Below are 26,869 nucleotides of genomic sequence, written 5' to 3' on the forward strand. Positions count from 1 at the left end.
GAAAACACTCCATGTGATTGTTTATGCACTCATAAAATTGTTTATGTTTGCATTTGGTGAATACTTTCACAAGCATTACATTGTAATATTATTTGCCATTTAATATGCATTAATGACTTCTTGAATTTTTTTATATTATGCAACACACATAAAAGTCTAAAAAAGGATCCCATGAGAACAGTCCAAGCGCACCGAAAACAACCATTACTTAATTACTTCTTCCAGCATGATTGTCATGGTATCACCATGATACCGCACAGAACTTTGGATAAAAACTTATGGCCCATTCAGTCTGTGATTTACTAAGCAGTGGTTCTGAAACTTTTTTGGCGTGCAGTCCCTCTTATGTACGGTGCATCCCTTTACGGCCACCGCCAAAGAAAATTTATGACATAAAACAGGCTAAAACTTAAATTAAAAAAATAAAATAAGCATATTACAGTATACATTACAACATATTGCTGTTTGTTGGTAGTCTTATTTTTCTGAGGTTTAATTACACCGAATTAATAATAAATTCATGTATTTTATAAAATGTCATAAAACTGGGGCCCGACTGGCACCATCTTGTGGCCCCCAGTTTGAGAACCACTGCTTTACAAGCCTTTTGCTTGTCTTTACTGGAAAAAAAAACATTATGTGAGGATGTACGATTAATTCAGGTAAACAAGCCTCAGTTACAAAAAGTGGCCAGAATTTAGTGATGCACTAAAAATGTTAAATATAGTATTAGTGGACATTTTTTCCAATATATATTTTCCCAGTGACATTTAAAATCCATTCAAAGTAAATGTGGTGCTAATACTACATCATACTTTTCATGTCAAGAGCATTTTTAAAACTGAGTAGTAGTACTGTCTGACAATCCGACAAAATTGACAGCAAACCAACACGCATGCATACGAAATCCACAAGTACATGCAACCATATAATTATAAACATACGAGTACAAAAGCAAGGCAGAATTTTGTAAAAATAAAATAGGGCCCATCAGACTTTTGTGATGATCATCGAAAGATGATGATTTAGGACAGTATCTTTCATGTGAATACTACATAAGGCATAGGCTACTTTCCTAATCTCCATCAGGCATTTTAATAGTAGACAGTGAAGCACTGACAATGAAGCGATACGACTGGACCTCAGTCTGTGCACTTGCTACTCACCAAACGCGTGTCATCGCAGAAACGTCTTTAATTCCAATCCATCCGCTTTTACTAAACAACAATTGCGTTAAATCGATGCATTACATCGACGACACTTTCACCATTAAACGCAAAATTAGCTTTTTTTCGCGTTAGTCTCGCGCGGAGCCTCTGGTCCCTGCTGTTCATTTGCTTTGATGTGACGTAATGCTCCTCGGGCGATGACGTCATGCGGGATCTCTCCCAGAAAAGATGCTTATAAACATTAGCAAATAGATGTTTAATATATATTTTTTACGTTATAAAAGACTGTATACATATTAGTATATAAATGTAAAAAGAATATATTATAGGATAATATATGAGTATAAAATATTATTTATTTATTTACAAACATAACGCATCATATAAAATAAATACAAAACTTTTTGCAAGATGGAAAAAAAATGATAGAAGTAAATAAAAATGTAAGCATGACATAAATGTTTTCGTTTCAGTTTTAATATATAGGCAAGTATTTTTAATGTATCGTTTATTGTGTTTTTCCTGTGGTGCCGTGCGCCCTTAAGCTTTTCTCCACCCTGACCCGGAATAAACTTAATACGTGATTGCACTCATCAAACAACATAAAAAACCTCTGCGACCCTGAGACTTTTCTTCTTTCACTTTTGTCTATTGTCTCTGTGGTGAATGAGGGCCTTCCTGTTGCTTAGCAACCGCGGGCGGCACACAACTGAGGGGCTGGAAACAAACGCGACGTCACACAATACCAGGGTACAACAACGTGTAAACATTTACAATATTGCGCTTGTGGGGTCAAAAATGAAATATATCACAGTAATGGGCGAACTTTAGCTACGAATATGTAAGTATTGACAGGTTTTGGGGACTTTGAACCTGTCGTGCTGTTATAGTCAATGTTAACTTTGATTTCATAACTAATTAACTTTAACACTGCAGTTAAGTGCTGTTTAGCCTTTGAAAGAAGTCAATATGAAATAAATAATAATGAATAAAAATAAACTTGTGTGCAGTTTAACAAAAATTATGCTAGGATTTTACAAATTGTGTGCTGGTATAAAGATTGATTGGTTATAAGTCATTCATTATTATTTTAGACTGTGACGTACATGCGGGATGCCTGAGGTAAAGTTACTAAAACCTACTTGTGAAGGTGGAGGTGAAGGTGCCTTCTTGCAAGGTAATTTTGCAATTTTGACATTGTAGGGACAGTGTTTATTATACATGGTGTAAGCAAAAATCTAAATGTATTGTTTATATTCATAAAACCATTTTGTTTATGGTGTTACAGTAACTTATTAACAACTGGAATCATGTATATGCATTATTTACATAAATGTTTACAAAATTTATGACATGAAATCAAAATGAACCCTGATTCACTGTAAATATGTGTGTTGGTGAATGATTTAGTGCATCTTATTAGAAATAAAAATGTCTCAAAATGGGTTCTACCTCCGAAATTCCTCCAATCTTTTTTTTATATACTTTATCTATATAGTGTATATATCTATACACTTTATAATAACTGCACACTATGAAGCATTAGTAAAAAAGATAACTGAGCATTTAAATCTTCTTTATAAAAGCTTTACAAAGCATAAATAGTCCTCACTTTAGATGAGCTCACAAAAATAGTTAACTGACCACTTCTAAATGTTTCATAACTACCTGAATTAATCATGAATACAGTAGGAATATTAATGAAGCATTTATTAACACGCTGACTAACTTAATACTATACGTCTAAATAATAGTTTATTAATCATTTACTTACACTTCCTAAATGATCTTATGAACCACTGACAACTCCTTAATAACTGGTCTGTATATTATAATGTAATACTTATTTTAGAAATGATGAACTGAACATTAATAAAGTATGAAAAGACAATTATTAAACACATTATATGCTTATAAATAAAGAATAAAGCATTTATAAACTACTTACTAATGTTGGAAATAAAGGTAAAAATAAAAATAATATTATGTTAAATAAAAATATGTTAACATTTTTTAAAGGGGACATATCATGAAAATCTGACTTTTTTATATTTAAGTGCTATAATTGGGTCCCTAGTGCCTCTATCATCCTAGAAAATGTGTAAAAGATCAACCCAGTAACTTAGTTTTGGTAAACCATTCTCTGCAAGCATGTGAAAAAATAGGTAATTGAAATTTGGCTCCCCTTGTGATGCCAGAAGGGGATCTTATTATAATAATTCCGCCCCTTAATCTGCACTATCCAACCACGGCTCTGCCATTTAGTGCAGAGATCAGCTCATTTGTATTTTAAAGGACACACCCAAAAACGGCACATTTTTGCTCACACCTACAAAGTGGCAATTTTAACATGTTATAATAAATTATTTATATGTTCTTTTTTTAGCTAAAACTTCACATATGTGCTCTGGGACACCAAATATTTATCTGACATCTTAAAAAAGTCTTGTGAAATGTCCCCTTTAAAAAGTAAATCATAGTACATAATAGTACTTAAAATGTATATATTAGTACATCAAAAGGTACATTTAAAGGGTACCGTCCCAGTGATAGCTTTCTTACCATTTTTTTACAGTGTACATATGTGATTCAATGTGCAATTTTTTTAAATCTTTCATTTCTAATAAGGCAAATTTTCATAATAAAGTGGTCCACTTTTTTACCAGATTTGAGCCTGGATGATGCCCTCTACTCTAATGTAGTATTACTGTTCCTCTTTTCCAAATTCTAACCTCTCCAAATACAAAAAACACAAATACTTCAAAATATCATACTTTTTATGTAATGCATTTGAAAGCTGGGTATCGTCTGACTATGGGTAAAATTGACAGTAAACCAATATACATGCATACCTGTACTGTACGAAATCCACGAGTACATTCAGTTATACAAGCAGCGTACATACATTATACAAGCAATGATAAGCAGAAAAAATAAAAGTGTTAATGGATTTAGGACTGTATTTTCATATTCATTCTTTTATAAATCAACTTTGATACCATTTCATGTCGACTTATTTTTAATAAGGCAAGTTCATCGAAAAACAATGCTGTCATTCTTACAAACTTAGGAAAGCTTCAGATAATAAATGTCAAAAACAAGAATAAAGCTTTTGTACAAAACTAATGTAATTTATTAAAAATGAGTGACCTCTCCTCTTCATTCACATACTGTATGTACTGCATGTTTCAGCGCAGGGAGAGTTGCAGGCGGTTTGCTCCAGTAGGCGACGCAGCTGTGCTCTGGTTAACACTCCAACACCATGTGTGAATAAAGCAGTGTGTCACATCCGAGAGCTGAAGACAAAACTGGAAAACTGGAACCAAAAGGTAAAACCATGCATACAGAGAGGATTGCATCTATCGTGGTGATTTCACACACCAATTCACAAACATAACCTGGACATACAGATGGATTTTGGTTTTTGCAAGATCCAACCATAAAACCTCATGATGGCGAGACCCTACAGCTGACCCTTAGATCAAGACCAGAAGCGCACAGATCGAACACAGATTACTGACATGTCTATGTGTTGAATATTCTGTTCAGTACTCTCACGTTACATAATAAATGAATTATAAATGTCTTTTCTCTTCTAGGGTGGTAATGCGCAGCATGAAACCGAGAATGAAAACAACCACAGTAACGCTTGGAAGTGAGCCATAAAGCATTTAGGTTTTCTATATCAAATTATTCATCCATTGTAACCATTATTCCAGTAAGAGGGCAGTTACGCTAAGCATTCATTATGCCCATTATACATGGATGTTAACACAACGTCAGGTGAAAAGTGCAATCCAATGATAACTTTTCAGTATTTACTAATACATTGTGTTTTTAGATGTATTTCTACAGACGGTGGAGATTCAGATGTCACAGCAGATCTATGTGTTGAAGGCTTGGTGCTTTGTGCTAATGGTAATGATGAACTTGAAACTTACAAATATGAAAGTTGGAAAACTTATATTTTATGTTGTGTACATAATTTATTGTCTTTGTAATATGTGTGATTGTGAATAGGTGGTGAGGTTTTCACTCCGCTCTGTAGAGAAACTTTAGATGTGCTGGCTGAGGTTATGTGTCTGATCGAGCGTCTTGAGTTGGACCGGAGAGATGCAGAGAAGGCTTTGCTGGAGGAAAAGGAAAAAGCAAAAAAACTTTTGAAGAGACATGAGAGTCTCGCTCACTGGAGGCAGCAAGAGTTTCCTATTGTAATGCAGAAAGGTCAGGCTGCATTTTAATAATTATAATATGCATGAGATTCATCACCTATTCTATTAGATTCCCATCAGGACCTGAACCATAGACAATGGCACACCACCTGTCGATAAATTAACTAAAATCAATATCAGTTCTCAATAGAGATGCGCCGATATATCGGCAAATAAACAGTATTGGACGATAATATGAACTTTTTTACACTAATGGCTATCGGCCATTAGTTTAAAAACAGCTGATAGTCATGGCCGAAGTATTCTGTCAATCAAAAGAGAACAGGAAAATGCAGTGAATTTGAGCTCTGTGTATAAAAATGTAAAGATCATCAACATCACTAATTTCATGTTCAATATTAAAGGTATAGCTGAAGATTTTCGTTTTCCGGGTGGATCACCTCTATTATTGGTCATCCCAGATGTCAATCATTCTGTCACGGTCCTGTCAGACATCTGGGTTAGATGTAGGTCTGAGTGCATCTGGCAGGACCGTGATAGTATTATGTTCTGTGTGGGAACTTGTGGAATCACATTGTGTGTGTGGTTTCCACATGTTCCCGGTGTCTTGTTACTTTTACCCTACTCCCTTATGTACTCGTGTCTGACGTAATTAATTATGTTCACCTGTTCCCCATTGATGTGCTGTCTATATATTGCCCTTTCGTTCTCTGTTGTGTGTGCGTGCATTGTCAAAGTTATTTGGCTCTGTGTTCATGTCTTTCGTGTTGAAGAGCTGTTCCTGTTGTTCCTGTGTTTTGGTTTTTGTTTCACCACAGTCTTTAGTTTCCTCATCTGTTTTACCCCCACGTGGGTGTTTCTGTTTTGTATTTAATAAATCATAGTTTATTTTTGTACATCGTGTCTGCGTTTGGGTTCTCCTTTAGTTTTCCTTTTTCGGTGTTATACACACCGTGACAGAATGCACGCGCCCAATTGAACCCAGCGGACACACAGTATGCAGTGTGTGTCAGACCCGGAATGGTGGTCTTCGATAACCACCCAGACTCTCTCCGGCAGCAGTCCCTTCCCACCGCAGAAGGGGCTTTCCCTTAATGACTACGCCCGGGCGGTCGAGAAGAGGAAGGGATGTTACCCGGAGTTTTTAGCAAGCGCTTATTTGGTGGCGGGTATGGATGACCCTCCACCGATTCGGGAGCGAGGTAGTTTACTCCAGCTGTCCTACTGGGATTTGGTAGACTGCCTCGCTCAACGACAGAGCCCAGCGGAGACTGCCCGATCCCTTTCACCCGCCCCTAAGCCAGGGGGTATCCTTACGGGGGCGATCAAGCTGGGGAAGCCTGCTCTCGTTCTCCCGGCACGGGAGACTACTTCCGCGGCCAGTCTCGGTCCTGACCTCCCTGCCTCTAGACGGAGGAAGAAGAGGACGAAGAGAGCTTCGGAGCCGGCGCAGCCGGAGTTTCGTCACCCGCCGGTGCAGCCGGTGACTTTGCAACTGCCGGTGCAACCGGAGCCACGTCACCCGCCAGCGCAGCCGGAGACACGTCACCCGCCGGCGCCGCCGGAGAGAGGTCCCCCGCCGGCGCAGCCGGAGTCTCGTCACCCGCCGGCGCAGCCGGAGTCTCGTCACCCGCCGGCGCAGCCGGAGTCTCGTCACCCGCCGGCGCAGCCGGAGTCTCGTCACCCGCCGGCGCAGCCGGAGACTCGTCACCCGCCGGTGCAGCCGGTGACTTTGCAACTGCCGGTGCAGCCGGGGACACGTCACACGCCGGTGCAGCCGGGGACACGTCACACGCCGGTGCAGCCGGGGACACGTCACACGCCGGTGCAGCCGGGGACACGTCAGCCGCCAGCGCAGCCACAGGCGCAGCCACAGGCGCAGTCGCAGGCGCAACCCGGACCGCGTCACTCCTCAGCATTTCAGCCGTGGAACTTTGGGACTCAATTTCATCACTTTGGACATTTTGTTCCCCCTATTATTGCCCCACCACCCCTTCATCATGTATTGTTTTTGTTAAACCACCCTAACCCGTTTATTACTTATGTTTGTCTTCCATTGATGTTTGTCGTTGTTATTTCTTGGGTGTTGTCTGTTGTTCAGTCTCTTGTTCCTCGTGTTTAATGTTTATTTGTCGTCTGGAATCCGTCTTTTAAGAGGGGGGTACTGTCACGGTCCTGTCAGACATCTGGGTTAGATGTAGGTCTGAGTGCATCTGGCAGGACCGTGATAGTATTATGTTCTGTGTGGGAACTTGTGGAATCACATTGTGTGTGTGGTTTCCACATGTTCCCGGTGTCTTGTTACTTTTACCCTACTCCCTTATGTACTCGTGTCTGACGTAATTAATTATGTTCACCTGTTCCCCATTGATGTGGTGTCTTTATATTGCCCTTTCGTTCTCTGTTGTGTGCGCGTGCATTGTCAAAGTTATTTAGCTCTGTGTTCATGTCTTTCGTGTTGAAGAGCTGTTCCTGTTGTTCCTGTGTTTTGGTTTGTGTTTCACCACAGTCTTTAGTTTCCTCATCTGTTTTACCCCCACGTGGGTGTTTCTGTTTTGTATTTAATAAATCATAGTTTATTTTTGTACATCGTGTCTGCGTTTGGGTTCTCCTTTAGTTTTCCTTTTTCTGTGTTATACACACCGTGACACATTCTGATTATATGTTGACGTATAACCGTCGTACGTGCTCGCCTCTAGGTTCGCTTTCTGCACATGCGCACTTTCACGTGTATGTGTGTTGTGCTACGGTTTCAACCATTCATTGAAGGTCTGGTTCTCACTGTGTTTTTTTCAAAATGTCTGAGGGTCGCAAGAGAAAAAGTGTCTACGAATTGTATAACAAGATGAGAAAGGACTGTAATGAAATAAACAAGGATCAGAGTGTTTATGGGAGACTATTTCACACGCTGGAGTGAGCTAAAAGGACAGGTTGAGCTTCCCATGCGAAGTTTCTACTGGAAAGGTACATTTTGTCATGCTATTTGGAGAAATCCATTTAAAATCCCTGCTAGTAAAAGTTGATGTAAGCTATGATTAGCGATGCTAGCCCTGGCAAAAGTCACGAACCGCACAGACACGGTAAACATGCCGACAGCAACTTGTAAACAGAACAAAGAGATGAACTGAGCTCCTGCATGCTCTCTCTCCGTCTCGTGCACGCGTTTAACAGGCGTTCCCTCTCGGGAGAAGGGAGAGTGTTGTGTGTGCATTTTTTAAAAAATATGGAGGGGCGGTTCTTTTAAATAATTCGGGAAAATCTTCCGCTATACCTTTAAAGCAACACTAAAGAGTTTTTTTTTCGTAAAATAACTTTTCCAAAAAAGTTTCAATCGTTCATCCACTTGAAACAGCGTGAACGGCATTTTCACATCCGCTTTGCAGCCCTTTATCGGCCAAAACAGCACTTAAGAAGTTTCCAACCATCGGGTTGCAGTCCTGTCGTTCGAGTGAAAACTACAAAAACTTGCTTTAAGGCAGACCTACAATCCAATCAGAGCCAGCTTTGCTGCAGTATGCTAAATTAGAGCTGTAATCGGGCCTTAAAAGTTAGGCCCGAAATGACCGAAGCCCGACAGAATTCGGCCCGAACCCGAAAGTACATTTTTATTGACAGCTTTTTAAAAGCCCGAACCAGTTTACAGCCCGACATTATTTAAATGTGCGCACGTACACAGCTTTTGTCAAGAATGAGTAATTTACACAGGTTTTAACATTATTTATTTATGACTAACGAGGCTACACGCCACTTGGAAGTTGAAACAAAGAAATAAAATAAGTAATCTGTAACATCGTAACATCTCACTCTAAATAGGCCTATGCAATACACTATAAATAGGCCAACATGCAAATAAAAAAAATTTTTCTTAACGAATTAAATTAAGATAATACATTCTGACTTAAGGTATTTGGCAATAATGAAATTAAGATAAAGGCTCCGCGGGATTTGTGTCGGCATTTCTCTCCATTAATGCCAAACATTAGTCTATATCCTCTGTCTAAATTATGTATTTAAGACTCAATTAATATTTAGTTATACATTGAAAAACCTTTACTCACCAAGATTAGGCTACATGTTTTTGTTGAGGAAAATTACTAAATCCACTGTAAATGGCTTCAGTGCGGTCCTGCGCTTACTGATAGTGCATCCAGCAGCATTGAACTTGAACGCTCATTTACTGCGCAAAGCCGGAGCGCAAGCCCGAGCCCGTGTAAAATTTTAGAAATGAAGCCCGAACACGTTGGGTACCGACGGGTCCCGTCGGGATCGGGCAAAGAAATAAAGATCTTAAATTATTTACGACAGTGGTAATGGACAATTCCGCTTCCAACCTGTAGGGGGAGCAAAAAGCAAAAACTCTTTAGTGTTGCTTTAATGGTCATTATATGAATGAATAACATTCAGAAAAATTAATCTTCAGAATTTAGTGAATGCAAGTTAATATAACCACCAAAGTATCTGTAGAAAAATGTAATAAAGGTGCATCTCTAGTATCGTAATTTAATAGTGATTAATTTAATAGTAATAGTGATCTATTTTTTTTTAACCCAGTGTTGATGTTTAATGGACATTATCGTATAAAAATAGCCTTACAACAGGGGTCTCCAACATGGTTGCCCGCATGGCGTCTGTGAGTCGCCCGCCAAAACACACTCTATTATTAGCCTCCAAATTAATATTTATATATTACATATTTTTATATTAGCCTGGCTTCTTTTATGTATATTAACATTTTAAACAATGATAAAGCATATCAACAAGTAAAACTATTTGAATTTAACAAGTTAAACAAAAAAAAGATTTGACTATATTAAAGAGCACCTATTTCATTGCTAAAAAAAACGTTATTTTGTGTATTTGGTACAATGTGTTCGTGTGGTTTATGGTTAAAAATACATTATTTTCCACATATACCGTACACTTTTGTAGCTCCAGATTTCACTCTCTTCCTGAAATGCATTGATTTGAAAAGCTCTGTGTCCGCGATTGGCCGGCTAATCTGTACGTTGTGATTGGCCTAGATACCTTTGTATTGTGATGCTCCTTACCATGTTTAGGTGCTCTTTAAAAAAATAGCCATCCTGATTGTTTAATCCATTGTGGTAGCCCTTGCTTACAAAAAGGTTGGGGACCCCTGCCTTACAGCACGATCATGCACAATCTAAAAGCTGCAAAACTCGAAAAAAATTCCTCTGTATTCTTTTCTTTCCCACCCGCCTTTTCGGATCTGTCCGTTTTGTGTTTTCACCATCAGAGCGTGACGCCTGCTGCCTAGACATCGCCGAGCTGACGTGGCAACTAAAAATAAGAAGAGATCAGCGGCCGCAGGTAAGAGACAGGCTGACCCAGGTGGAGGTGCTGAACCGCCTTCTCAATGAGGATATTGACTTTATGAGGAAACACGGGCCGCTGGTGGAGGAGAGACTACAGATGGAGAATGAAATCATGAAGCACATCCGAACAGCAGAAAGTGAGGTGAGTTTGTTGCTTCGTTTTGAGGGCATGAAATCAATGAGACACGACTAAAGGAGTGCAAGGGATGAAGTTCAAACTAAAAGAGTTTTCTTACAATTTGAGACCAACTTTGTAATTGTTTTCCATGTAAGACAGAAAGGCATTTTTAATATGACATTTGTTATTAATCATATAATTTATGTTCGATAGCTAAAGAAAAGCATACATTACAGCAAGCACATTATAATCTTGTTATGAGAACATTAAAATTTGCAATAATACTATACAGTATATTCTCTTCTGTAGGTTTATTTTCTGTTTTTCATGTAAAACTGCTTTGAAACAATGCAACATTGTGTAAAAGCGCTATAAAAATAAATTTGACTTGACTTTATATTTAAAATTTCCTTTGCTTCTGTCACACTGTTTTAATTTGTTCATTCTGGAATCCACCGGTCATGTTATTTCTGTTTTGAGGTACTCTGTATCTTTTTACACCCCTTGCCATCTTGCCATGATAAACATTGGCAGGTGATCTATTTGTAATCTGTTTCCACAGGCCAGCAACAAGCTTGCGAGGGTCTCTCATGATCTCGAAGGTTTTCAGCTGAAGTTTAAAGAGGAGAAGTTCACAGCCGACACTGAGAGACAGGACATGAACAAAGACATCGAAACTATCAAAAATCAGCTGAGGGACAAACTGTGAGTTGTGTTTTTAAATTTTTTTATTATTTATACTCTATCTATAGCATGGGTCTTCAACAGGGGGCCTGGGGACCCTTAAGGATCTGGGGTGGTATTACTGGGGGTCCTCCAAATGTTTTTAAATGCAATTTATTTATTTTTAAACATCAAACAAAAATGCATTTATAGGTAAATAATAAAAATGTATAACTATCATAAAAAGTATGTAAATCCAGTATTCATTTGTTACATGTACTGGGGGTCCCTGGTCCTCCTCTATATCCATTAAGGTGCCCTTGGCCCTAAAAAGGTTGAAGACCTCTGCTCTTATTTCAATACACAGTCCGGACAGAAGGTGTCACTAAAATGCCACAATAATCTCTCCTTAGTCTTTGATTTTAAACTATCACTTACACCGCGGTTGGTGTAAATTTTGCTTCTTTTTGTTTTATGGCGTAATAGCACTAAACAGATAAAACAGTCCATATATTATTTTATTAGTTTTTTATTGCTCTAAACACCTTTTCACTATTTTGCAAATAAAATTCTGTAATTGAATTAAAGCAAAATCATAGGTGTCACATGAAACAAAACATAGATATTTCATGAAATCATAGTATAACTTCTTCAGGATTTTAGGTTAAATTGATGTATATGCAGTGTAAATAAGGGAAATAGTATATCATTATGTAAACGTATCCATTAAGCACACCAAAATCTAATTTTAGATGTTTTTCAATTTTTTTTTTTTGTTAAAATGATTTCTCTCATTTGAAAACGTTTTAAATAATTTATGTACATTTTAGAATATAAAATTGAATAAAATATTTCTAAAGGGTCCCGAAACGCCAAAGTTTTTGGGTGCCTGTGTGAGGTCTCACATGGGGCTAACTCAACATGGTCAGAGTGATTGGTATGCATTAAAAATATCAGGACAGGTAACAAATCACTGGATTGGTTAAAATAATGATCAGCATAAAATATAATTTTCTCTTTAAATAATTTGACTTCAAAGTTAAGGGGGCTTAAAGGGTACACTCACCCTAATCCTTGAACTGCTTCACAGTTCATGTTAACAGTTCTGCAATGTGATAAATCATATGAAAAGGTCAACGAATGATAATCTTTTATTTACCATACTGTTACGTATAAAAGCTTTGCTTTGACTTTGTATTGTTAATGCCATAGACACTTATATGTGCCTGTAGCTCAACTGGTATAGTGTTGCAATGCCAAGGTACCCATTAAATGGACATACACAAAATAGGAATTCTCTGTAAGTTGCTTTAATATCATGCATAACGGTAAATGACACTAAATATAAAATACATCAAACAATATTTTAATAAGATTGTAAGGTAAGGTTTCCTAACATATAGAGCAAAAGGATCAGTTTATAGACATATAAAGTGTACTATAGGAAAAATACAATTTCTGTTTTTCTGCTTACAGGAGTGAGTTACACCATCTGCAGTCACAGTGTGAGATGTTTCACAGAAGCATTAAAAAGTCTAAAGAAGAAGTAACATTGAGAGACAGCCAAATCAAAGCCATGCTGCAAGAGATCCGCCAGTTTGAGAGGCAGGAAACAGACAGAAATGATGCTGTCAGTACACATTTAATACTGTACATTCACCAGACACTTTACTGCATTGAACACAAAATCACAATATCAAAGCCACAAAATTATTAATAATTACATCTTTGTGCACTGAATGATTTATCATAGCATTAACATCTATTATACTGTAAGTTTAGGGTCACTCAACATAACAATACCAACTTTTATACTGTATTTCCAATGCATTTAATTTTAAATATTAATGATACGTCTCGTTGTACTCTTATAGGTCATGACATTAAGAGCAAACATAGAGGATAAAGAAGAGTTAATAATGGAAACAAAGAACTTCATATCACAACTTCAGAAGCAAATTCAAACAACCGTAAGTATCACAGCACATTCGAGTTTGCTTGATATTTGAGATGATCGGAGGTGAAATGATGTGTTGGAGATGTCAACTCTCGTGTCCTCTGGAGGGCAGGAAAGTCCCACGATTCCTTGCACCGATCTGCTGTGTTTATTCTTGTAGAGCCTCCATTTTGTCTAAGCCCTGATTTCACAATTACAGGTACGCTTGAGCGAATGAGCCGCGGAGCGCTCAGCTGTTTCTTGAGCTGTTTGTTTATTCCTTTTTAAATTTGTATTTCTCCGTTTCTGTTTTGAGCCGAGTTTGAAAAGTATAAAACTTTTCAGCAGATTGTAATTTGGGAGCTTTGTTTAAGCATAGGTGGCGCTGTGTTAGGTTTATGTTTGCCACAATTGTTTGAAATGTGCAATTATAGTTTAAAAAATAAAATAATGAGGGAGAATAATGTGACAAACTTTTCTCATTTTCAGAAAGGTGACGGTGATGAGAAGGTTTCTGAACTGAAAGCACTCTTGAGCCAAAAGAGACAGGACTTATTGGCCCTGCGAGCTAATAATGAAGATCACAAACTGGAAATTGAAGATTTCAAGCGGAGGATTCACCAAAGGTTTGTCTTACAAACTTGCTATTTAAAATTTGCCAAATTGACAGCAGTTGCACACCTCATCCTTTAATAATCCATAGACACAAAACGTCCATAATACAGCATCAACATCAGTCTGTGAAATTCTTATTGGTTTACATTGGTACCTGTGTGAAGCATTGGTTGCCATACTTAAATCACACAAATACGTAACATACTATAGCATTTGCATTCTTGGTGCTATTTTGAATGATTAACCAGCGCATATTTAATAAAAAAGTATTAACTAATACGTTTTTCTCACTAATGGCTCCTGCTTTCTTAACCCCTCCCCTTTTAGACACCTGTCATAAAGAGCACTTTTTATCATTTAATCAATTACTTGATTAATGATATAAATTCCCATTATTTCTCATTGAGAATCTTTACTCTGTAATTTAACACATTAGAGAAGTAAACTGGGGTGCGGATGCAGTGTTGACTTTTATACACAAAAACATTAAAAATAATGAATATTGTAATCCTATACAGGTTCACCTTAGACTGATTGTGTGTTGTTGATTGAAACTCAAATGACAACAGTGAGAAATGAGCTGGAAATGTCTTGTGGTTCATTGGTCTGTTGTGTGAATGCTGGTTTCTTTAATTATCATCAGAGAATGTGCGTTCTGCAGATCATGTCATGAAATCACATAACAACTGTTATTCCACTTCATTAAAAATGTGGAGGTATGTGTGGCGTTGCTACCAAAATTAAAATGCTGTGAAGCAGCACCAAAGCGTGAACTTAAATAGTATTGAAAATCCTGGTTCAAATTGTGTTTATTTAGTTTGGCGATGTTCAATACTGTATATACTATAGATGTTAAAGGAATTGAATGGTCAAAAGTACAAATTCCCAGCGTCATTTACCGTCTAACCATGTCACCGCCCCGATATATAGTAGTCCGGCTACGAGTAACCCACTTCTAGCGTAAATAAACGTGAATTTGGGTAAATTTGCCAACATAACTTATGAGATGTGTGATAAACAAAGTCAACATTGACTCCAAAGTGTTTGGTTTCATTTATTTATTTATTTGATTTAATTTATTTTGGGGCTATGGTTAGATGTCTAATAAATTTTGACTGACAACCTAAATTTTGCCTTGGTTTTGCCTAGACATCTGGGTTGTGTTTGGATAGCTATTAAACATCTTTTAAACACAAACTTGCTTGGGTTTTAGTAAATAGATATTGCAGTTTTAAGTATTGTGTACTGTCAGTGTTTTTAAACAGGTTTCCTGAACCTGATTTCAGATTAATAGGTTTGTAACAATGTTTTGTAATGTTTTGCAAAGTACCACTTTGAAATCATTGCACATTTGACCCTGGACCACAAAACCAGTCATAATCCTAATTTTTCAAAATTGAAAACTGAATTTTTATTGATGTATAGTTTGTTAGGAGAGGACAATATTTGGCCAAGATCTGAAATCTGGAATATGATGGTGGAAAAAATCTAAATTGTGCTGCCTCACGATTAGTCGTGACTAATTGTTTGCAGAATAAAAGTTTTTGTTTACATAATATATGTGTGTGTGTACTGTGTATAATAATTATGTTTATATAAATACACACAGATACATGTATAATGTTAAAAAATATATATTTATATAATAAATATTTATATTTATATAAAATATAGATTATATATAAATATAAATGTGTATATACACATGCAAATGTTTCTTAATTATATACATGCGTGTGTATGTGTGTATTATACATAAATATATATATTTTTTAACATTATACATGTGTGTGTGTGTATTTATATAAACATAATTATTATACACAGTACACCCACATATATTATGTAAACAAAAACTTTTATTCTGCAAACGATTAGTCGCGACTAAAATTGAGAAAATCGCCTTTAACTCATTCCTCGCCAGCCTTTTTTTGAAAAGTTGCCCGCCAGCATTTTTTGTGATTTTCACAAAAGTTTCACAAAATGCCTTCCAGGAATTTTTTTTCCAAAAATATATAAACATACATATATATCAAATAAAAGAACTTTGCTTTCAAACAAACAATAAATAAACAAAATGGAATTTTTTTTATCCTATCCATATTTTTTTCTCTGCATATGAACATGGTTATTTTTCTTTAAAAATACTATTTTTTAGCAAAAAGCTGAAATAATTGCATTTTTGTAAAGGAATTTTGTTAGAGATCAGATTCAGAACTATTATTAAAACATACAGAGAGTTTAAAGTTAGTAAATAACGCTATGGCTACAGTTTTTTCATAAATTGGGTAAGTCTAGGGGATAATAAAAGTATTGCAGATTAACATAAAAATTAATCAGTAACACATTTTGTATGCAAATGTTTTCTCTTAAATGACGAGATAACTCTTCAATGGCCAGGAAGAGTTAAAGTTCTCTGAATGAAGTCCTTAGCCACACATATTACCGAAGATAAATAGATTTTTGATATATTTATGGTAAAAAAATACACATCTTCATGGAACATGGTGATTTTTGGCATAAAAAAAAAATAAAAGTTCAACTCATACAATGTATTTGTTGGCTATTGCTACAAAATGAAGAGTTTCAAAAAAAAAAGAAGAGTTTCGTTGCAAAACGAGATAACTCAGTTTTTAACATTTTTGTCAAAACATGTTTATTATTATGTTATCATGTTAGTATTTTGTTTTATGGTGCTACTTAGCTGTATTTTTTAAGTTATGAAGGTTTAAATCAAAACAAACCAACTGCAGTTGAATTGATATTAATTGGAATGCACAACCAAAAAACAAGATTTTAGTAAAATTAAAAAAACGGACTTATCTCGTTTTGCAACAAAACTCTTCAAATGTACATGTGCAACTTATGACTGGTTTTGTGGTCCAGGTCTTATGAATAAGATAAGACTGAATAAGATATCAAACGTCGCTTTTAATTAGAAAGTTCCCCATTCTCAAGATGTTTTATTTCCGGTTCTGAATTTTCCTAAATGCGGCACAAGCATGTTTGAGGGCAGGCAGCTCTTGGTAAATTGTGGTGTGTTCATCTCCAGGGATGAGTCGTGGTTTATGATGTTGTTTAACTGTGCTGGTGCTTTTCCAGTGAGCAGGCGGTGAGACAGCTACAGAAGGACTGTGAACATTTGAGGCTGAAGCTCAGCTGGAATGAGGAGCAAAGAAAACAGGCCGAAGCCGAACTCGAACGGGTGTCCGGCGACCACTCGTTCACCAAAGATGAGCTGGAGCACCTGGAGCGAATGACGTTTTTGGAGGAGCTGAGGAACAGGGTAAGAGGACGGGTGCCACCTTAAAACTTATTCAGCAACATTACTGAAGTGATCGACTGTGACGCTTAGAAAAAATGAATGTATGAATGACTGACTGACATCTGTGGATCACAAAAGGACTATTTTAACCTAGAATAAAAGAAAGAAGAAAATTGTGATGTTTCCAGGCAGTTATTATTATGTAGGTCACTTTAAATTTTGTTTTTGTCTTGTTTCAAAAGTTTATTTAATGCTTTATACTTTAATCTCATCCCTTATGGTGATTTTATTTCAATGACTTTTCTTCTTTTGTTCCTTTTTTGCAGAAACAGATTGAATCGATGAAGCTTCAGATATCAAATGAAATGAAGACATTACATGTTCTCAAGGTAATATAAAAATCATCTAATGAATGAATTATTGATGAAGAGATGTCAGGGTTGTGTGTGAGTTCGGTTTGTATGGTTTATAAGGAAAGTGTGGCCACTGCTGCAGCCGAATTAAAACGTGAACAAACACACGGCGAGATGAAGAAGTCGGAGCTACAGAAGAAGTTCAAAGATGCTTCATCTACAACCGCTCAGTTGGAGACAAAGGTGGAGCACCTGAGACAAATCTATACAGAGAAATCTCAGGTAAATCATTGTAAAATAACACGTCTCATTGGTTTGCTATTATTTGCAAAAAAAGCCATGTCCTACTTCCAAATAATTGGTTTGGATGTAAACATCTGCTAAATGACTAAATGTTAATGAAACATGTTCATGATAGCAAAACAGTCACTGATGAAATAAACATCGTAAAACCAGAATATGAATTATTCTGGTTTTTATTATGGTTCATGTAGCTCAGTGGTAGATCACTGCATTAGCTGTGCAAAAGATTATAAGATTAGAGTTCGATCCCAGGGAACATACATAATGATAAAATATATACCCCGTAATGCACTGTCGCCTTGGATAATGTCAAAATGCGTAAATGATCAGGTAAGTTAATGGGGTTTAGTTTTATTTTTTAAGGTGCTCTATGTAGATTTTAGCGACATGTAGCGGTGAGACAGCTCACCCCTCCCTTTCGAAGCACATAGAGAAGCTACGGTAGACGCTATAGGCCTGAAATAATGACTTCCATGCAAAAATATAGTTTTATATTATTTATAGTATTGTATATTATATATATATATATATATATATATATATATATATATATATATATATATATAGTATTGCATATTGCATTTCTGTCAAGAGATCCTCCTAAAAGTTACACAGTGCACCTTGATAAGGTGATTGATCAGGTGCGGTTGCATGATTTCTTTTTGTTTTGTTGTGTTTTTTATTTTTCTCAGGCAATTGAAAGCTTGAAGGCAAAAATAAGTGAAGTGCACATGGCACATGGACGTGCTATAGATGAGCTTGGGAAGAAGAGAAAAGACCATCAGAAATATCTTAATTCTGTAAAGGTGAAATGGAAACTACACTCTATTTACATTAAACACATGTATGCTATACAGTGGATGTTAGATATTTATATATATACTATGATATTGCAGATTTAAGGCAAATAGATGTAAATATTTAGTTACACAGCAGGTGAAGTGTTTCATTTCTCAAATATAAGCAAATTATAGACTGATTGCAAAAAAAGGAAAATATTTTGTATTCATAGTAATAGTACTTCAACAGTATCAGTAAAACAAAACTTTGCCATGTATTGTCTCTACATGACTACTGTATATGCCCTAGATCTAATATTATGATGCATTTGTATATAATTGTTGTAGGAAAGCATTGATGTGGTGTTATTAAAGTCGGAGCAGATGTCAGACAGGATCAAGGAGCTCTGCCTGAAATCTCAAGGCTTAAAAAAAGCCTCAGACATAATGGAGAAAACCATCAACACTATGCAAGACATTAAAGATGAGCTGAAGTAAGAACCACACAACTACATTGTGTTACATAATATTGCACAAATAAAAAAATGGAATAGCTGCCTGGGGCGGTACCTATTGGCACATATTGGTCCCTGATAGGCACATATTGCTACCTTAAAGGCACATTTTGGTACCTCAAAGACACATGTTGGCACCTCACAGGCACACGTTGGTACCTCACAGGCACACCTTGGTACCTCAAAGGCACACGTTGGTACCTCAAAGGCCCACGTTGGTACATCCAAGGCACACGTTGGTACATCCAAGGCACACGTTTGTACCTCAAAGGCACACGTTGGTACCTCAAAGGCACAGGTTGGTACCTCACAGGCACACGTTGGTACCTCAAAGGCACACGTTGGTACCTCAAAGGCACACGTTGGTACCTCAAAGGCACACGTTTGTACCTCAAAGGCACACGTTGGTACCTCAAAGGCACACGTTGGTACCTCAAAGGCACACGTTGGTACCTCACAGGCACGTGTTGGTACCTCATAGGCACATGTTGGTACCTCATAGGCACGTGTTGGTACCTCATAGGCACACGTTGGTACCTCATAGGCACGTGTTGGTACCTCAAAGGCACGTGTTGGTACCTCAAAGGCATGTGTTGGTACCTCAAAGGCACGTGTTGGTACCTCAAAGGCACATGTTGGTACCTCAAAGGCACAAGTTGGTACCTCAAAAGGCACACGTTGGTACCTTAAAGGCACATATTAGTATCTCAAAGGCACATATTAGTATCTCGAAGGCACACGTTGGTACCTCAAAGGCACACATTGATACCTCATAGGCACACGTCGGTACCTCAAAGGCACACGTTGGTACCTCATAGGCACACGTCGGTACCTCAAAAGCACACGTCAGTACCTCATAGGCACACGTCGGTACCTCATAGGCACACGTCGGTACCTCAAAGGCACACGTTGGTACCTCAAAGGCACACGTTGGTACCTCAAAGGCACACATTGGTACCTCAAAGGCACAAATTAGTACATATCTGTACCTAAATGGTACTGTAAGGACCATTTCTTGACCATTTTCTTCTGACATTGTACTATACATAGTTCTGTAAAATTATTTCTTGTACACCAGACTTCCATGCCTGTTTTTATTGGTTTCTGGTTGCAGACGTCTATCAGATACTGTGGCATTCAAACACGAGACTGCCATGGTGGTGATGGGTAACTTACGCAGAGATCTGACATCATGTGAAGAGAGGAAGTCTCGACACGCACAGATTCACTCGGCACTGTTTACTCAACGTCAGGCTGTCATGAAAGACACAGAGGTAAAAGATTTCCTTTAATATTTATATTATTGATACATACAAATATTGTATAGTCCTGGATCAGTACTGACATTTTTTTTTAAAGTTAATGAATTTTTCTATTACATACTTTATCAGTAGACCAATCATAAAAGGCAGAACAAGCATGAGTGCATTTGATTGGTCAAGGGATTTGATGTGCTCCAATCACCAAGCTGAAATTACCTTTATAAATATTCAAATATTTAGATTACCTTTCGATAAACAAAAAATCTGCCAATGCATAAATTTAAGTGTTGTAACGATGGATTTCACAGATAATTGATAGCCAGAGAATCATACTGTACAACACTACTGTTAACTTTTTCTTGACAGAGACACAAGCATTTTAAAGACAATAAAATAAATTTGTGAGCTACAACCCAACCAGAGCGTCACCGGCCACTGAAACATCCCTTCATGCATAAAATTAACCAGACAGTTTTGTCTTTAACAGCACACGGTCAGATTTATTTTCGCATGTACAGACCACTCCATTAGTTACAATCCTAAATCACCAATTCCAGGAATAGCATCACACAAACATGTCTTTTTTTAATAATTGTCCAAAGCTTATAATTTCCTATCAGAGATAATATGTCATATTTTGCATGAAACCCACGTATTATCGCTTCATTTTCCGAGGGAAAAGCTATTTATTGGGGGAGTTGAGATTCGGGATTATGGCCTCAGTCAGAGCCCTGCGCCTGATGAAAGTCTCACATGGTTTATCTAATGTGAAATCGCCATGTGGTATATAGTTTCATTAAACGGTGATCAAGAATGCATTAGTTCAAAACAAGAAAAGGCAATGGGGCTTAATCCGCCATGCGCGCAGAAGCAGCAAACTCCAAACAAGTTGTTGGTGCGAGACAGGAGCCGAATTAAAAGTCCTCCCTCATAGAGGCAGTGTGCCATTAACTTGCTGCAGGGCAACCGAGCAGAGAGTCTCTTTAGACTTCTTACTGGAAACAATAAAGCGCTTGCAAGATTCATCGCCCGATGGAAATGTTTCGTCTTTTAACGGCTTGAACGAAGAGAGGTTGGGTGAAAATGCCTTGCATTGACCTGAGGCGCGTTTGGGTTATGGGTTCGATGCCGCAATCACGAGATGTTAATGCAGATAGTTGAGCATATTTACCTGGATGGTGATGCGTAACAGGAGAGTGGACTACTGAGTGAATCTCCAGTGATGGATTAACACAATTAAACGTGTTATTAATAATCAAATAATATTATTAATCCTTTTGATTCAAACTTTTGTACTGTATACTGTCATTTTACAGTATGCCAAGTTTGGCAAGAAAAGTAGTACAAAGACTGATGCAAAGGTCCTATTATTTCTCACTCCCCAAGGCGTCAAAATCTGAAGCATGTCCAAACGCCTTCAGCGTCAGTATGAAGACGCGAAGGGTGCCCCTATGCGTCACTATATCGACGAAATGGGAACTCCGTTGCTTTCATGCTAATCCCTCAGCGTCGGATATAGACGAAAGGGAATCCCGGAAGGTGATGCCGTCACGTTATGCGACGATCGGCAGGATCATGCCGCTTCTGGACGGTAACTACTCAATTTTTGTTCCAAATTTTTTACCATTGTCGCTTTGGGGTTGGGGTTAGAACGACTTTCTGTTACATAAAATTACATCCTAACCCAAACCCAACTCTAACCCCAAGCGACAATGGTTTAAAAATCAGAAGACAAAAAGTATAAACCAATACAGACATCCTAACCCAAACCCGAACTCTAACCCCAAGCAACAGTCGCTTAAAAATCAGAAGACAAAAAGTATGAACAAACTGACATCCAAACCTCAAGTCTAACCCCAACCCCAAGCGACAATGGTTTAAAAATGGGAAAAAAATTTTAGCAGTCACCGTCCAGAAGCGGCATGATCTTGCCGATCGTCGCATAACGTGACGGCATCACCTTCCGGGATTCCCTTTCGTCTATATCCGACGCTGAGGGATTAGTATGAAAGCAACGGAGTTCCCATTTCGTCCATATAGTGACGCATAGGGGCACCCTTCGTGTCTTCATACTGACGCTGAAGGCGTTTGGACATGCTTCAGATTTTGACGCCTTGGGAAGTGAGAATGTGTTGATTATTTAGGGGTTGAGCGGGGCACAACCTAACACTTTTTGGTTTTGGTTCAATCATTCAAAAAATATTTGAGTTTGATTAATTATATTTTTACACAAGCAACACACACATCTCTGCTACAAACAAACATTTGAAGTTTGTTTCTAGTACTTAACATTCTTGACCAATTACACCCAACGTGACAGAAGTGCAAACGTTACAACTTACCCCATAGGTGGGGTTACTTGTAACAGGCAAGGGGTGCGTTGTAACACTTGCTAAAAATTAAGTTTGCAGGCAAATATTTCAACACTATGTTGTCTACAGACTTGAAGTGGATATTGTTTATATATCTGTCTATAATAGACTGGTATCCACACTGTATTCATTCATTCAGCCCTTTTAACAATAGTTCAATTATAAATGGATACAAATGTCTAAATATGTGAGAAAAGCAGCACAATTATGACAAAAAAAAAAGTTTTTTTATATGTGACCCAGTCTGTAATAACCATACTACAGTTTCAAACATCAAATTCTATATAATGAGGATCAAAGTCTGATTTTAGCCATTCATTTCATTATGATTTCAATCTTTGACGTGACCTTATTCAATCAATATTAAAGATATGAACAAAAATTAATTTGACACACAATTTTTATAAGACAGGCACATTTATTTTTTTTGGCAGCTGGCAATCATTAGTGTGTAGCTTATTTAAAACAACAGCAAGAATTACGCTAACGTTAGCGGTTTTTAAATCGGAAGTGTTGAGGGGTTAGTTGTAACACAACGATGCTATTTTTAAGTCAACAAGACACTGATTAAGGCTATGTCCACACGAAGCCGGTGCATTCCCCATCCGATCATTTTTTTCCTTGCTCTAAAAAAATAATCCGTAAACACGAAACCACTGAAAGCGGTGTAGTATATATGCCGGACCAGTATGGGGCGCTGTTATTCTGCCATAGATATACACTATACACGGAGAAGAAGACTTTGAGCATGCGCATAACCAACGTATGGTGTTGTCCATTATCGCTTGTTGGTCACCACAATTGCATAGAAGCAATAGATTTTGCTTTAATAAAGCTAGTAGGCTTTAGTAGCTTCAGTAGCACGAACACAATCACGTAGTCCGCCGTTACTGTTACGTGTGACGTTTCCGACACGTGATGTGATGACGTTTTCGCTTCACAAAATATACGGATTGGCTGTACAGACGAAACCGCAAGGGTGTCGGTTTCAGATTTATCCACTTTAGGACCCGGTTTCAAAAAATAGCGGATTCAGTCTCCCAAAACACCGGATCCGTGTGGATGAAACGTCAATACGATAACAAATTTATACGTATACAGTGATACGTGTCTCTGTGTGGACAGCCCCTAAGGCTATATCCACACGAAGCCGCTGCATTCCCTATCCGATCATTTTTTTTCCTTGCTCTAAAAAAATAATCCGTAAAGACGAAACCACTGAAACCGACTGAAAGCGGTGTAGTATATATGCCGGACCAGTATGGGGCGCTGTAATTCTGCCACAGATATACACTATACACGGAAAAGAAGACTTTGAGCATGCGCATAACCAACGTATGGTGTTGTCCATTATCGCCTGTTGCTCACCACAATTGCATAGAAGCAATAGATTTTGCTGTAATAAAGCTAGTAGGCTTTAGTAGCTTCTGTAGCACGAACACAATCACGTAGTCAGCCGTTATTGTTGTTGCTGTTACATGTGACGCTTCCGACACGTGACGTGATGACGTTTTCGCTTCACAAAATATACGGATTAGCTGTACAGACGAAACCGCAAGGGTGTCGGTTTCAGATTTATCCACTTTAGGACCCGGTTTCAAAAAATAGCGGATTCAGTCTCCCAAAACACCGGATCCGTGTGGATGAAACGTCAATATGATAACAAATTTATACGTATACAGTGATACGTGTCTCTGTGTGGACAGCCCCTAATATGACATAGCATTGGATTTGGTATCTTACACACCCAACTTAGAAACCGAAAAAAACATGATGAAAAAATGTACTTACATGCCACCAAAACACTTGTTGAAAAACATACATTTCCAATAATTTCCGTGAGATCGTCTTTTGGCAGCGTGAAAAAAATACTGGAAAAACAAAATGCTCAACCTTGGGCAACAATGTAAACAGTCCGTGTTACAACTAACCCCGCGATAGTTTTTGCCCCACGCACTCCTACAACTTAGGTATACATTTGGCACAAATATGGTACTAATATGCACTTTTTATCTGGTGTACTTTTTGAAAGGGTAGCGAGCGTCCCAGTGACAGCTTTTGTACTCTTTTTTTTTTTGTCACAACTGTAACATTGTTATTTCCCTATTCTACTAGTCGAGCTATTCTTTGTTACGTTAAGGTAAAATTCTAACCTTTACACAACCTTTCGCTCACCACTCCGGTTCACGGCAACTTTGAGTATTATGAACAATTGCTCACACAATCAGCCCAGACACCTTGAATGAAACTTCCTCTGCTGCGATTTCTCCGAGATTTTATCCCCTCATCATATTCTCATGTAGCTTGTTTACTTGATGAAGTCGCACGTTCAGTGAGTAGAGAAGCGGTAGGATGCAAAGTGCAGACACCATCAGTTTCTTATGGCCAATGGAGTGTAATTTGTCCCATTTACACTCCAGAGGTGCATCATACGGGTTTTGTCAGCACCGCACGCCGTAATTAAGCTTTAAATCAATAGCTTGCATTTGTCATGTTTAGTGCCACTCTCAGTGCTGGGTTAAACTCATCAGTTTAGCGTTGGGTCGTTTTACTGCCCAGACACACTTCATTATTCCTCATTCGCAGGTAAAAACGAAACTATTCTCACCATCTTGATTTCCATAGCTTTCTCCTGTCTTAGTCCGTTTGCGTGTGATGGTGCCAGACAGTTATTTATTGTATTGTAGTTTGTTTACATCCTCAAGTGTTGTATGATTACTGGTGATGCGTTTAAGGCGGAGAGGCTTTTTTGTGTGATAAGAAATGAAAGGAAACATGGTCATTGTATAGCATGTATGCACATACAACTAAGTCACACTTAAGTGTGACTGTAACAAAATATCAAACCAAATGGCATTTACCAATAAATGCTACTTGAACTTTCATCAGAAGTTTTGTGAAATGTGTGATAAGTGTGCTAGCATACAGTACAACATTTGTGTTAACTTTCTGTATTCTATCTTTATTTAAAATAAACACACTTGTTTTGATATTTAGTTACTAAGTCAATGACATTTGCATTTTTGTGTGGCCATTAAATCTTTTTTATTTTATTTTTATTAGAGTATGTAACCCTACTGGATATTTATAACCTTGAAATATTGCCAAAATTCAAGCATTTATATGAGCAATATACATTAAAATATAAAACTTTGCAGTCTCCCACGTCCGCTGATACGAATCAATGATTTTTATGACAAAATTCTGCACTTCAAGCTGTGGGGTAAACTAAATTCTGTTGTTTTTTTAAAAGAGGGAGGAGCCACTCAATATATCCCGCCCTGACTTCCTGTTTCAGTAAAAATTGCGTCAACGCATCAAAGTTGCATAATTTAAAGTGCACCTATTTCATTGCTAAAAACAACATAATTTTGTGTATTTAGTATAATACAATCTGTTTTGTGTGATTTAAGCTTAAATTAACACATAATTTTTCACATACCGTACATTTTTGTAGCTCTAGATATATTGCTTTCCTCAAACGCATAGATTGTGTACAAAACTCATTTATCTGCAAAGCTCTGTGTCTCTGATTGGCCAACTAATCTGTACGTTGTGAGTGGCCTGAATGCCTCTGACATCAGCTGGAAATGTGACGCTCCTTACCATGTTTGAAAGATTCGCTCACAATGCTATGCTAACAGGAGTTAACTTACAGGCTGTGAGTCCAAGCAAGGAATTATGATATCAGTCTTATCCATGTCAACAGGCCCAGGAAGTAAACGGTTGCCTACAATGCATGTGTTTGTTGTAGTCCAAGAAAAGAGATTTACGTTGGAGACGATAACTTGCGTCATTGTTTACTTTGAGGTTTGTAACTTTTGCATATCATTAACATGTACTAACACACACACACACCAAAGGAAATGTAAAAACGTGAATCAAATAATTGGTGCTCTTTAAAGGAACTGTATGTAGGTTTTTGACTGTACTAAATAAAAAAATACTATAATATATTTGTAGATATTTAGGAAACATAAGTTCACGTCATTTGTTTCTCTGAAAAACAATGCT

The 26,869-nt window shown here is 37.5% G+C and overlaps 1 protein-coding gene across 1 annotated transcript in view; it reads left to right on the forward strand.

Moving 5' to 3' along the window:
* The first annotated feature begins 2,258 nt into the window (after nt 1-2,258).
* ccdc178 (coiled-coil domain containing 178) overlaps nt 2,259-26,869 on the forward strand; it is a 41,987-nt gene continuing 17,376 nt past the window's right edge. Inside the window, exons 1-16 of the mRNA XM_055182163.2 lie at nt 2,259-2,346; nt 4,362-4,498; nt 4,769-4,824; nt 5,011-5,087; nt 5,190-5,393; nt 10,596-10,816; nt 11,355-11,497; nt 12,932-13,085; nt 13,330-13,425; nt 13,881-14,017; nt 17,109-17,292; nt 17,598-17,660; nt 17,745-17,906; nt 18,620-18,733; nt 19,055-19,200; nt 20,336-20,495. Coding sequence (XP_055038138.2) covers nt 2,283-2,346; nt 4,362-4,498; nt 4,769-4,824; nt 5,011-5,087; nt 5,190-5,393; nt 10,596-10,816; nt 11,355-11,497; nt 12,932-13,085; nt 13,330-13,425; nt 13,881-14,017; nt 17,109-17,292; nt 17,598-17,660; nt 17,745-17,906; nt 18,620-18,733; nt 19,055-19,200; nt 20,336-20,495 — 2,118 coding nt within the window. The 5' untranslated portion in view covers nt 2,259-2,282. The remainder of the gene's footprint in view (nt 2,347-4,361; nt 4,499-4,768; nt 4,825-5,010; nt 5,088-5,189; nt 5,394-10,595; nt 10,817-11,354; nt 11,498-12,931; nt 13,086-13,329; nt 13,426-13,880; nt 14,018-17,108; nt 17,293-17,597; nt 17,661-17,744; nt 17,907-18,619; nt 18,734-19,054; nt 19,201-20,335; nt 20,496-26,869) is intronic.

Source organism: Misgurnus anguillicaudatus, chromosome 25 (assembly GCF_027580225.2).
Source record: "Misgurnus anguillicaudatus chromosome 25, ASM2758022v2, whole genome shotgun sequence".
NCBI classification, from domain to species: domain Eukaryota; kingdom Metazoa; phylum Chordata; class Actinopteri; order Cypriniformes; family Cobitidae; genus Misgurnus; species Misgurnus anguillicaudatus.